Source organism: Stegostoma tigrinum, chromosome 31, assembly GCF_030684315.1.
Source record: "Stegostoma tigrinum isolate sSteTig4 chromosome 31, sSteTig4.hap1, whole genome shotgun sequence".
NCBI lineage: Eukaryota > Metazoa > Chordata > Chondrichthyes > Orectolobiformes > Stegostomatidae > Stegostoma > Stegostoma tigrinum.
Genome location: NC_081384.1, coordinates 25,824,443 through 25,836,766, shown reverse-complemented (window position 1 = coordinate 25,836,766; position 12,324 = coordinate 25,824,443). Strand labels below are relative to the sequence as shown.

Sequence of the window (12,324 nt, the reverse complement as noted above, 5' to 3'; positions counted from 1 at the left end):
GATCTTGTACTCCAATCCTTCTGTAATAGGTGCGCATCATATTTAATTGCTTAATTGTTTGCTCTATCCACATGCGAGCTTTCTATGATTTATGAAAATAATATCCAAGTCCCTCAAAACCACAACATTTTCTAGTCACTCTCACCTAAAAAAATCTGGTTCTTTTTACTTCACGGATTATCTAATTTATTATATTCCATCTATCATATTCTTGTCACCCAAACTTGTCCTTAGCCCTTTGCAGACACCACTTATCCTTCTCACAGCTGACTTTGCAGATTTGCCTTGTTCTACCAGTAACTTCACTATATTGCACTCAGTCCCTTCATCTTATAGAGCATAGAACATAGAACAATACAGCTCGGAACAGGTCCTTCGGCCCTCGATGTTGTGCCGAACTGTGAACTAATCTAAACCCATCCCCCTACACTATCCCATCATTATCCATATGCTTATCCAAGGACTGTTTAAATGCCCCTAATGTGGCTGAATTAACTACATTGGCAGGCAGGGTGTCCCATGCCCTTACCACTCTCTGAGTAAAGAACCTGCCTCTGACATCTGTCTTAAATTGATCACCCCTCAATTTGTAGCTATGTCCCCTCGTACAAGCTGATGTTATCATCCTCTGAAAAAAGACTTTCACTGTCCACCCTATCTAATCCTCTGATCATCACTTGCAGGTTGTATTAATGTGAGGTACAAACACTGATCATAGCTGTACCATACTAAGTAATAACCCACTAACCAGAAAATGCCCTGTTTGATAGCCAGTTCCAAATCCATGCCTACACATTGTCTCCAGTCACATGAGTCTTGATTTTGTTTAATATACTTTTGAGAGTCACTCTATCAAATGCTTGTTAAAAATTAAAATAAACTACATCCATTGCTTTCCAACTTATCTGCCCAACTGGTCACAATCCCAAAAACCTTAAAACAGAACTGTCAAATAGAAGATAATGAAATGTGAGGCTGGATGAACACAGCAGGCCCAGCAGCATCTCAGGAGCACAAAAGCTGACTTTTCGGGCCTAGACCCTTCATCAGAGAGGGGGATGGGGTGAGGGTTCTGGAATAAATAGGGAGAGAGGGGGAAGCGGACCGAAGATGGAGAGAAAAGAAGATAGGTGGAGAGGAGAGTATAGGTGGGGAGGGAGGGAGGGGATAGGTCAGCCCAGGGAAGACGGACAGGTCAAGGAGGTGGGATGAGGTTAGTAGGTAGGAGATGGAGGTGCGGCTTGAGGTGGGAGGAAGGGATGGGTGAGAGGAAGAACAGGTTAGGGAGGCAGAGACAGGTTGGACTGGTTTTGGGATGCAGTGGGTGGAGGGGAAGAGCTGGGCTGGTTGTGCGGTGCAGTGGGGGGAGGGGACGAACTGGGCTGGTTTTGGGGTGCGGTGGGGGAAGGGGAGATTTTGAAGCTGGTGAAGTCCACATTGATACCATTGGGCTGCAGGGTTCCCAAGTGGAATATGAATTGCTGTTCCTGCACCTTCGGGTGGCATCATGTGGCACTGCAGGAGGCTCCTGATGGACATGTCATCTAAAGAATGGGAGGGGGAGTGGAAATGGTTTGCGACTGGGAGGTGCAGTTGTTTATTGCGAACCGAGCAGAGGTGTTCTGCAAAGCGGTCTCCAAGCCTCCGCTTGGTTTCCCCAATGTAGAGGAAGCCACACCGGGTACAGTGGATGCAGTATACCACATTGGCAGATGTGCAGATGAACCTCTGCTTAATGTGGAAAGTCATCTTGGGGCCTGGGATAGGGGTGAGGGAGGAGGTGTGGGGGCAGGTGTAGCTTCAAAATCTCCCCTTCCTCCACCGCACCCCAAAACCAGCCCAGTTCGTCCCCTCCCCCCACTGCACCACACAACCAGCCCAGCTCTTCCCCTCCACCCACTGCATCCCAAAACCAGTCCAACCTGTCTCTGCCTCCCTAACCTGTTCTTCCTCTCACCCATCCCTTCCTCCCACCTCAAGCCGCACCTCCATCTCCTACCTACTAACCTCATCCCACCTCCTTGACCTGTCCGTCTTCCCTGGACTGACCTATCCCCTCCTTACCTCCCCACCTATACTCTCCTCTCCACCTATCTTCTTTTCTCTCCATCTTCAGTCCACCTCCCCCTCTCTCCCTATTTATTCCAGAACCTTCACCCCATCCCCCTCTCTAATGAAGGGTCTAGGCCCGAAACGTCAGCTTTTGTGCTCCTGAGATGCTGCTGGGCCTGCTGTGTTCATCCAGCCTCACATTTCATTATCTTGGATTCTCCAGCATCTGCAGTTCCCATTATCTCTGTCAAATAGAATTTCCTTTTCATAAATCTATTTTGACTCTGCTTACTTGTTTATAATTTTTTAACTATCCTGTTATCCTAATGATAGATCCCAGCATTTTCTCTATTATTGATCAATTGCCCTATATCTTTCTGTTTTCTCAACAGCTTCACTACTACTCCCCAACAGACCTACCATGCCCCAACAATTCCAATGCCTTTCTTAAATAGTGCAGTGTTATCTTCCAATCCATGGGAACTGTTATAGAAGCTAAGGAATTCTGAAAGATCAAGAAGAAATGAGCAGCCATCCAAGTGTTAACAAAACGTTTTCCTCCAACTCCATTAAGAGAAAAATTCAGATGTTGGGCAAACGGTAGTCAAAGTGTTTGCTCATGACCAGTGTGTTAATCAAACACTTCAAGGGTAAATGCAACCAAAAGAAAAATCTGATCAGTCATCAGCTACTTCCAGTCTGTTCAGTTAGCCATCAGCCAAACATCCTGTACCACTTATAACCTGAATGAACTTCCAACATCTGAAACTATTTCATCTTTAAAGCTTAAGAGAGCTAGCTCCAAGTCTGAAGGTTTAGTTAGTTGCTGGACTCCGGGATTACTTCAAGGGTGTAGTAAGTGTAAAGAAAAGGAAGTCTTACTACAGCTATGTGAGTCTTTGGTGAGACCACCCACCAAAAGCACTGTTTAAAGTTTTGGTCTGTTTGGATGAGCAATGATCTATTTATCTTAGACAGGCCACAATGGAGGTTCACTGGACTGGTTCCTGAGATTAGAGGTAAAATGTAAGATCATGATATTCACTGGAGTTTTAAAAAACATAGTATCAGGTGATCTAATTGAAATTCTATGGGATCAAAGTCAAGAAAATAACCCCACTCCCCTCACTGGCAAGTCTAGAGCTGGGGAAAGCCATAGTCTTAAAATAAAGGGTGTTCCATTTGGAAATGGGATGCGAAGAAATTTCAGCTCTCAGAGGGTTATGAATATTTGAAATGCTCTACACCCATTGATCTCTGCATGCTCAGTCATTCATGCATTCAAGATTGATGTTTTAAGTCTAAGGTGGGAGGGTGGGTTTCCATGGTTTAGAATGAAGAGAAGAGGGAAAGAAGTTAAGAAAGAAGGTCAGTCATGACCTTATTTGAAGAGGCTACAGACTTAAGGGTCTGTGGTCTTTTCATGCCCAATTTCTAGTGTTCTGAGAATTCTGTGAGCTCAGCCTTCAGAATTGAGTATTCAACTGATGTGGGAAAGAACATGAACCTCCAGATTAAAAAGAATCAATAAGATCAGGCTAAAGGAATTAATTGTCAAATTTTCAAACACATTTTATAGAAGAGCTAATTGTATTTACAAATGTTTTCTCATTTCCATTCATCTAACTATGTAAAATATTTTCAAGGTATCAAAGATGATACTAAGACCATACCACAAATTTTAGGAAAATGGAACAAATACTGACATTGAGCAAAACGATTTTATGCAGTCAAAATATTTTCATGTTAATGTTCCTTTTAAAAAATTTCTCACAGACCTTTGCGAGTTATTGTCCTGCAGCCCCAAAGTACGCCTCAATCTTAAGCATGAAAAGAAGACAGCACATGGGGGTCAGGTAAAGTCTTGCTGTGTATAACACACTGTATTTTGTGATCACTGAACATCATAACCATTACTACCTCAGTTTCACTGTTCGTTAATATATCATTGGACAATTATTGCTGATTCAGTCTGAAACATAAAGCTCCATTATCACTCTTGAGACATGCCACATAACTCACACATTCATTTGTCAAAACTTGTTGAGTCCTATCAGTCAGCAGACACAAAATTCAGGTTAAGATTAGAAAATGATTGAATGGCATTTGTGTACAGTGTGCTGAACTTAAGAAAAGCAAGGCTTCTGTCGAGATACTATAACAGTCTCTGTCCTTCATTGAGGCCAGTATCAAGCAAAAGATTTTAATTTGTAGTTTTCCATTCTTCTGCAATCCTACCTCATTATAGCATCAGTAGTCGCCTTACCTTTATTATATTTTGCTAAGTTATTTGTCAGGAACAAAATGAAAAACTCTAGGCTAAGAAAATCAAATATTTCTTCAGATGCGACATGCTGCATATGCTGGATAGAGAGTGAGGAATCTGTGGGGGACAGGAATGAATTTACAGAGATACATTGAGAAATAGACTGATTTGTCAGGAATGTCACTTGTATTGTTATGACCAGTATCCAAGCAAGGGCCCTAAATCATCATGATTCCAAACAGAACATCCCTAACTAGCTCCCCTTCCTTATTCAGCAATGTCCTGCCTCACCTCTGTTAGTCACACTAAGGTTAACTAAGTACAAGGGATCCCTCTCATTGTGGATAACTTTCTCAGTTCCTGTTTATGTGTTTTAAAAGGAGCCTACTTAACCAGACTTTTTTGGGATAAAGGAAAGAGTGAGTTCATTAATTACAAAAATGCAAGGAAGAATACAACACAAATGCGCACATAGCAGATTAGAATTATTGAGTGAAGAAACAGATAAACTTAAAAATATGTAAATCAATCTTTGTCTTGTTCCATGAAGAGGAGATAATGAAACATAAAGCCACTACGTTGTGTGGTTCTGGTTGCCTTGATGTCAGAAGTTGAACAGTTGATCAGGAGAGTCCCAGTTCTACAACTTAGCCAGAAGGAATTATTTTCTCTTTGACAATGGCTTTGTTGACTTGTGACTTGCTTCCAGTAAATACAGAGAGAGAGAGAGAGAGGGAGAGAGAGAGAGAGATTTTTTCTTTTACTTGCAAGATTAGAGGTGTCCAGCAGATGTGCTTCAGTTGTGACTTCTGCAGCACACACCAGGCTAGTACTAGAACTAGAATACCAGACTATCACACACAGACCCAGGCTGCAAACTATTTTTAAGTCCTTCTGTTTCATTGGAAGGGGGAAAACAAGCAAAGAAAGTTATAGTTTAGCTGTTGTATTGCACCTCTTTGAAGTGTCTCTGTCTGAAGCTCCTTGACATCCTCCAGATGCGACATTCCATGATCACTCTCATTGAGTAGAACATAAATGGAAATTTTCCAATCTCTAGAATGTATGTTCCCAACTATTTTTGGCTTAAATGTCTTTTTGTTTTTATTTTCCTAAAAAAAACCTGTCTTACTTTAAAATACAATCTGTAAGTAATTCAGGGCTATAGTCCATTACACAGAACTTAGTTTGGAGAGGATTAATAAGTCAATTGGACAGGAAAGAAAGATTGTGTGCAACCTATAGAAGCAGCAGACCTGGTTGAAAAATTGACTATTGTTATGCTGTGCTATTTTATATTCTGACATCAATTCTAAGTTTTCCTTGTTCTTTTAAAAACCAATTCTTTTAAATTGCTCATTGTTTAACTTCTTTTTTTCTGAAGTACAAGGTTATACATTGAAATTTCCATGTCTTCTACATTACAATAGATATGAACATGGACATTTGCAAAATAATGAATTTTTAAGGCATTTTTTGAGACCAACAGACCAGGGTGTGGCATAGTGGCTCAGTGGCTAGCACTGCTGTCTCATAGCACCAGGGATCTGAGTTCAACTCCACTGTCGGGTCACTGTGAGGAGTTGGCACAGTCTCCCTGTTTCTGTGTGTGTTTCCACTGGGTGTTCTGGTTTCCTCCCACTCCTTCCAAGATGTGTAGGTTAGATGAATTGGCCATCCTGAATTTTCCATTGTGTCCACGGATGTGCAGGTGAAGTGGATTATCCATAGTAAATGCGGGGATAGGGTAGGGGAGTGGGTCTTGGTGGGGTGCTCTTTGGAGGGTCAGTCTGGACTCATTGGGCCAACTAGCCTGCTTCCATACTGTAGGGATTTTATGATTCAGGACTAACAAATTACTCCTACAGAATTTGGGATGAGTTGGGGAAGCTGCTACAAAATAAGGAAACCCACTAAAATTAATGTCAACATTTGTATGTGGTAAGTAGCAGAGAACGAGTAGAGTGACCTGTGTCAGGACATTCAAAAAGCAATATGGTGTATGGTCAACTAGACAGATCTAATAATACAGGCCCTGATTGTAGCACTGATGGAACCAAGGTTATCTTTGAAATATTGACTGAGGTGTAGCAATAAGCAGTGACTGCATCTATATTTCCTGGTTCCTTTATAACGTCAGTATGTTTGAATTCAGTTATCCTGGGAAAAAATCCAATGCCTTCTTAGTGTATTTGATTTACTGCACGTCCTCCAAATCTGGTTTGAATGATTTGTTCACCTGCATCCCTAGATTGCTTTGTCCTTCTAAGGAATTTTCTATTTTATGTTCTAAGGTGCAGGTGGCATTCCTATTTTCCTACCAATGTGCATCAACTCATCTTCTTCCATATTAGAGTATTTTTGCATTTCAACAGCCTGTTGTGCCAGTTTTTCAGTGGGCTGAACCTTACAGGAAATTGGCTAATGTTCAATGTTGGCAAATTTCATGGAGGGTTTCTCTCCAAGAGCCTCAGCAGGTTTCCTAACACTGCTCATTACCCACACATCATTGTCCTCTGGTGTTTTGTTCACTGTATTTTCCGACTGGCCACAGGCAGAAGCATTGACCATCGCTGGGATATCCAGCTTTCCTGGCACCAGTGCCAGCTTTAAAACCTTGCCTTACAGTTGGCCAAGTGTTGGCAGTCTGCAGGTTTCTGTTTCTTTCCCCTGGACACAACACACACACAGTAATTGGCACTCCACTTTGCCAATGGGGACCTGGAGGTCCTGCTGGGCAGAGATGTGTGCAGTCACTGCCCAGAGAGCATGTGCTGAGATGTTGGTCACCGATGGAGGTCTGCAAGAGTAAGAGTTGAGCTGGACTCACCAGGTAAATACACTGGCTTTCATTTTGGGAATTGTCACTGTCTAGTTCCTTTCTGGCTGGTGGAAAAATGAGAAACTATGTATGAATGAGGCAAGATGATATAATAATGAGTAGAGATAATGGGATCTGCAGATGCTGAAGAATCCGAGATAACAAAGTGTGGATCTAGATGAACACAGCAGGCCAAACAGCATCTTAGGAGCGCAAAAGCTGACGTTTCAGACCTAGATCCTTGAAGGGTCTAGGCCTGAAACATCAACTTTTACGCTCCTAAGATGCTGCTTGACCTGCTGTGTTCATCCAGTTCCACACTTTGTTATGTATAATAATGAGCATGTTAATTCATGCTGACTTATCAAAGTTTATAAAATCATGAAGGCTGTAGATAGGGAAATAGCAAGGGTCTTTCCCCGGCATGGGAGAGTTCAAAACTAGGGGGCATATCTTGTTTTTTTAAGGTGAGAGGAGAAAGTTTTAAGAAGGCCATGAGGGCTAACTTTTTGTTTTACACAGAAAATGGTTTTACACGTAGGAAGTGTGGATGTGGATACAATTACAATGTTTAAAATACATTTGGATAAGTACACAATTCGGAAATATTTGGAAGGATATGGGCCAAAGTGGGCTGAGATAAATTTCAGAACATGGTTGGCATGGACTTATTTGATTGAGAGGTCTGTTTTCATGCTGTATGACTCCAAGGCTGTATGTTATTAGACCTCTCACCACTCACCAGTGAAAATGCCATCCTGCTGCACAACACTTGTTAGAAATTGAGACTCCTTGCTCTAAATTGTGGGAAACTCTTCACTGACAATCCCATGCAATTCTCCCTATTTTCTCACCAATGCCACATTGTCCAGTGACTGGGAAGCATCTGCTCATGCTTTTTACAATATGTTTCAGTTTTCCTCAGTGTTAACTATATCTTTGGTTCATTCTGCAAGTTTGCTGTTGACTTACTCTTTCCTGATGCAGTGTATGTTAAAAGTGGCAAATAACATTCAGACCACACAAGTTCGAGGAAATGACCATCCGCAACAAGACAGAATCTAACCATTGACCCTTGACTGTCAATGGCCTTACTATCACTGAATTCTTCCAATATCTAGAACCTGGTGGTTAACATTGACTAGAAACTGAACTGGTCTAGCCATATAAATACCGTGGCTACAAGAACAAGTCAAAAGCTGGGAACCTTGTGGTGAGTAACAAGTCTCCTGGCTCCCCAGATCCTGTCCACCATCCACAAGGCACAGGTCAGGATTGTGATGGGATACTCCCCACTTGCCTGGATTAGTGTAGCTCAATGACACTGAAACGGCTTGACTCCATCCAAGATAGAGCAGCCCACTTGGTGCACATCTCGTCCACAAACATTTGGTTCCTCCACTAGCAACAGCATGTACTATCTGCAAGATGCGGTGAAGAAATTTACCAATGCTTTTTAGACAGCATGTTTCAAACCCATGACTACTATCATCTGGAAAGTTAAGGATAGCAGGTACATGGGAACGCTATCCTCCAAGCCAGTCACCACCCTGGCTTGGAAAATATATCACCATTCCTTCAGTATTGGTGGATCAAAATCCTCAAACTCCCTTCCTAACAGCATTGAGGATCTGAGGCAAATGGAGTGCAATGGTTCAAGAGGCAACTGCTCACCAGTTTCTCAAGAGGAACAAGGACTGGGCAAAAGATGCTGGCCCAGCCAATGATTCCACATCCCATGAATGAATGTTAAAAATAAAACAGACCTTCATGGAAGACTACTTTAAACTTTTCTTCTCTTTAAACAGCTATCGCACATGCGTAATGTAATATCAATGGAGTAGGCATCGAGCAGTCCAGGCCAATACTGTGGGGATATGGTCCTTATCTCAATATAGTGACTAGCAGAATTAAAACTCAATTAATACATTTGGAATATAAAGGTAATCTCAATAACAATGACCATGACTACTATGATCGATTGTGTAAAAATCCACCAGGTTCACCTGTTGGAAATAAAAAAGGCCATTCAGCCTGTCACGCCTGCTCTGCTATTCAACACAATCGTGACTGATCCTTTAGGAAAGAAATCTGCCATCCTTACCTGGTCTGGTCCACATGTGACTCAAAAGGTGCTACAATGTAGTCAATTCTTAACTGCTTTCTGAAACTGGCCAAGCAAGCCATTCAGCTCAAGCGTAGTGAGGGATAAGTAGCAAATTAAGGCATTGTCAAAAATGCCCATATCCATGAAAGAGTGAAAAAAAATCATGATCTCAATATAACTGATGTCTTGATGTGTTTATTTCTGGTGAATTGTAACTGTTCGGTGAATTTTACCAGTGCAGAAACAGATACTGACTCTCTTTCCTCTGTTTTTACTTTTCCCATGTAGCCATTCGAAGCGGAAGGAAGTCCGAAGCCTCATACCAGGTATAAACCCCGTCCGGCAGGAAGGGGCACTGTTGAATTTGAGTAAGTGATATCTCAGGGCTTGTTTATATGTATATGGTGGGATGCCCACTCTAACATGGCACCTTCTCATTAAAAATGTGAATCCTGAAATACGAAATAATTGCATAAAATTCTGGAAATACTCAGGCAATATCTGTAAAAAGATGTTAATATTTTAGGACTTTTTCAATAGAACTGGGAAAAGTTAGAAGTGAAATGAAATATTTTTGGGCAAGGATTGGGAGGGTCAAGGACAAAACAACAGGGTGGAAGACAGGAGAGATTGTTTTCTGTTTAATTTTGGGACATCCTCATACTTGATGTAACTCCCCCACATCCTCAACACTCTCTCAATCACTGCACCCTCCTCCATTTATGCTTCTTGGTTCTAAGTGAGTCACAATTCAAAACATTCAGCCTTGGTGCCAGACATTCATGGTCTGATATAAGTGTTGACAGGACAGTCACCAGACACTAGTAGGCTATAAATTAATATTATTCATTGAATTTTAAAATTATGAATGCTTTTCTACTTCAACATGCTGAGTCCTTGATGTTTTCTAACCCTGTTTAGCCCATCAGCTATCACCAGAGCATATCATTCTCTTTGTTATCAATCTTAGATTCAAACCTGATACATTTATAACAATATGAAAGAACTAGGAGGTTAACTGGTTAGATTCTTGTAGAGACTGAGGGGCACCTGTGAATATGCATTTAAACTATATAAGGGAGTAGACTGATATTAAGTTGTTCATCTTATCCCCAAGAACAAGAAACATGTCAGCAATATGTTGGGGCTGCTCCAGTCCCTCTGCAAATTTTCCAGAGGGGGCTGAGCTGATTTTAAATTGGTGTAGTGATTGCTTTATATAGAAGGCAAGTAAATTTATTGATAACACATATTCAGTGCAGGTTCTAACCTGCACAGGGAACCATAGAAGATTCCTCCATAATTCTTTTTCTCTTAATGGACCTGAAACTTCCTCAAATCCTATGCCTGCCCCAGGAGATTACATAATTGAAGTGGCGATGGTGTGGAGGATGAATATGAAGTATCTAGCCATGGTGCCCAGGTTACATTAGTAGATGGGAGAGTTTTGATTGGCCCGCCAGTCTTTTGCTGTATGTCATTTCCATCTGTTGAGGAGTGTGAGATTCATGCTGGTATAGTTTGACATTGAATTGTGTTGCAATAGTTGAGTATCTAAACTGCATTAGTTTTAGGAGTAGAGTTAGATGTCTACATTTAACATGAATCTTGCATTTCATCTTGTTGATTTTTGATTTAAGGATACAAGTTCAGGAAAACCAAAGTTTGGAAGAGAAAGAGTCCAAAATGACATAGTCAAAAAGATCCAACGTCATTCCTAATAAATAAAAAAAAATTCATGGAGAATTTTCCCCATTTGTTTATTCATTAGCCTACATCCTGAGCCGGATTCTCACACTATTGTTGTCCTTTATTTTACAGCAAAGACACAAACCTTCCCCAAGTAACCTCTGCAGATGATTTGAACATTCAACGTAAGTAACTGCCTTAATACCTCTACGTCTAACAGTTCTACTCATTAATCATTTCCAATAAACTAGTTATTAATACATTTCTTCCCATTTTCATGGTAAGATGTGCCTTCTGCGCAGAAATCACACTTTATCAATGCCAGTTACAGGCTTCCAAACAACAGTTGGTTATGTAAGACCCATGTAATTATTTATTAGTTGTACAATAGTGTTAGAATCAATAACATTGTATATATGTACATAAGCTTCTAAAATATTCCATAGGTCCTTAATAACAGTTACATAAGAAAGGCTGGTAATGTACTACATTGTTTACATGTGGAGTTGTAATAATGCACTCTGTAATTGAAGATTAATAATTTGCTAACCCGTGCATGCAGATTGCCTTCTTTGACTTCATGTCTTAGTTAATAAGACTTTGTATAAGATACACATATAACATAAATCGCTATGCATGCCTACGACTAAAAGAAAGCTGTGTATAATTAGATTACAATCACATATCAATGGGAAATGTTGCACTTAACAGCCTCATCTGTATCTGTAATTACAAACTACATTGTACTAACTGATCCAAAATTGATAGGTTCTTTGTTTGCTGAATCATTGAGGTTTGGCTGAGCTACTATTAAGCATCTTTGCGAGATCAGGGGATTAAAAAAAAGGAAAAGAATTAGTATTAAACCTATGCTCCTCCACATTTTAGTTTACATAAATTATTAGTGTCTGACCATTGTTGGCTGTGTGACTATCATACTGTTTGCTGGATAACCAGAAAGGATCAATAGTCATTTAATGCAGGACATTATTCCCCTAGTTTAATTCATTGTTTGAATAAATTTGGCATCAAATCTAGATAAAGAGCCTTTGCTCTTAAAGTGCCATCTGTGGCAACTTGATGATATACAGTTCAGCGTAAATGGGATGCCACAGATCTTAACTATTGGTTTCTTTACTATAAACAAATTACAATGGAAAGACTGAAGTGCTTCAGTTTATGGTAACTACATGAACATTCTGGATAAACTGATTTCATTCACTTACTGTCTTAAATCAAAATGACACAAGGGAAAGAGCAATGTAGATTGAAACTTTCTTTTAGTTATACTGGAAACAGCTACTGGAAGTATTTTGGATACTGCAGGTAAGGCAATTTCTTTACTGGGTCCTGAGAAATATTGGTCTACATTACAATAGCCTGGAAGCA

General features: G+C 40.6%; 1 protein-coding gene across 4 annotated transcripts in view; it reads left to right on the top strand.

Annotated features, from left to right (window-relative positions):
• The window catches only part of LOC125466202 (anion exchange protein 2-like), an 84,244-nt gene that overhangs the window by 12,269 nt on the left and 59,651 nt on the right, over positions 1-12,324 (top strand). The window contains exons 4-6 of one of the 4 annotated variants that reach the window (XM_048560417.2): positions 3,829-3,908; positions 9,535-9,572; positions 11,068-11,120. In XM_048560417.2, coding sequence (XP_048416374.1) covers positions 3,829-3,908; positions 9,535-9,572; positions 11,068-11,120 — 171 coding nt within the window. Of the gene's footprint in view, positions 1-3,828; positions 3,909-9,534; positions 9,615-11,067; positions 11,121-12,324 lie in introns of all 4 variants that reach the window. The other 3 variants (XM_048560416.2, XM_048560419.2, XM_048560418.2) reach the window with 3 other exon arrangements.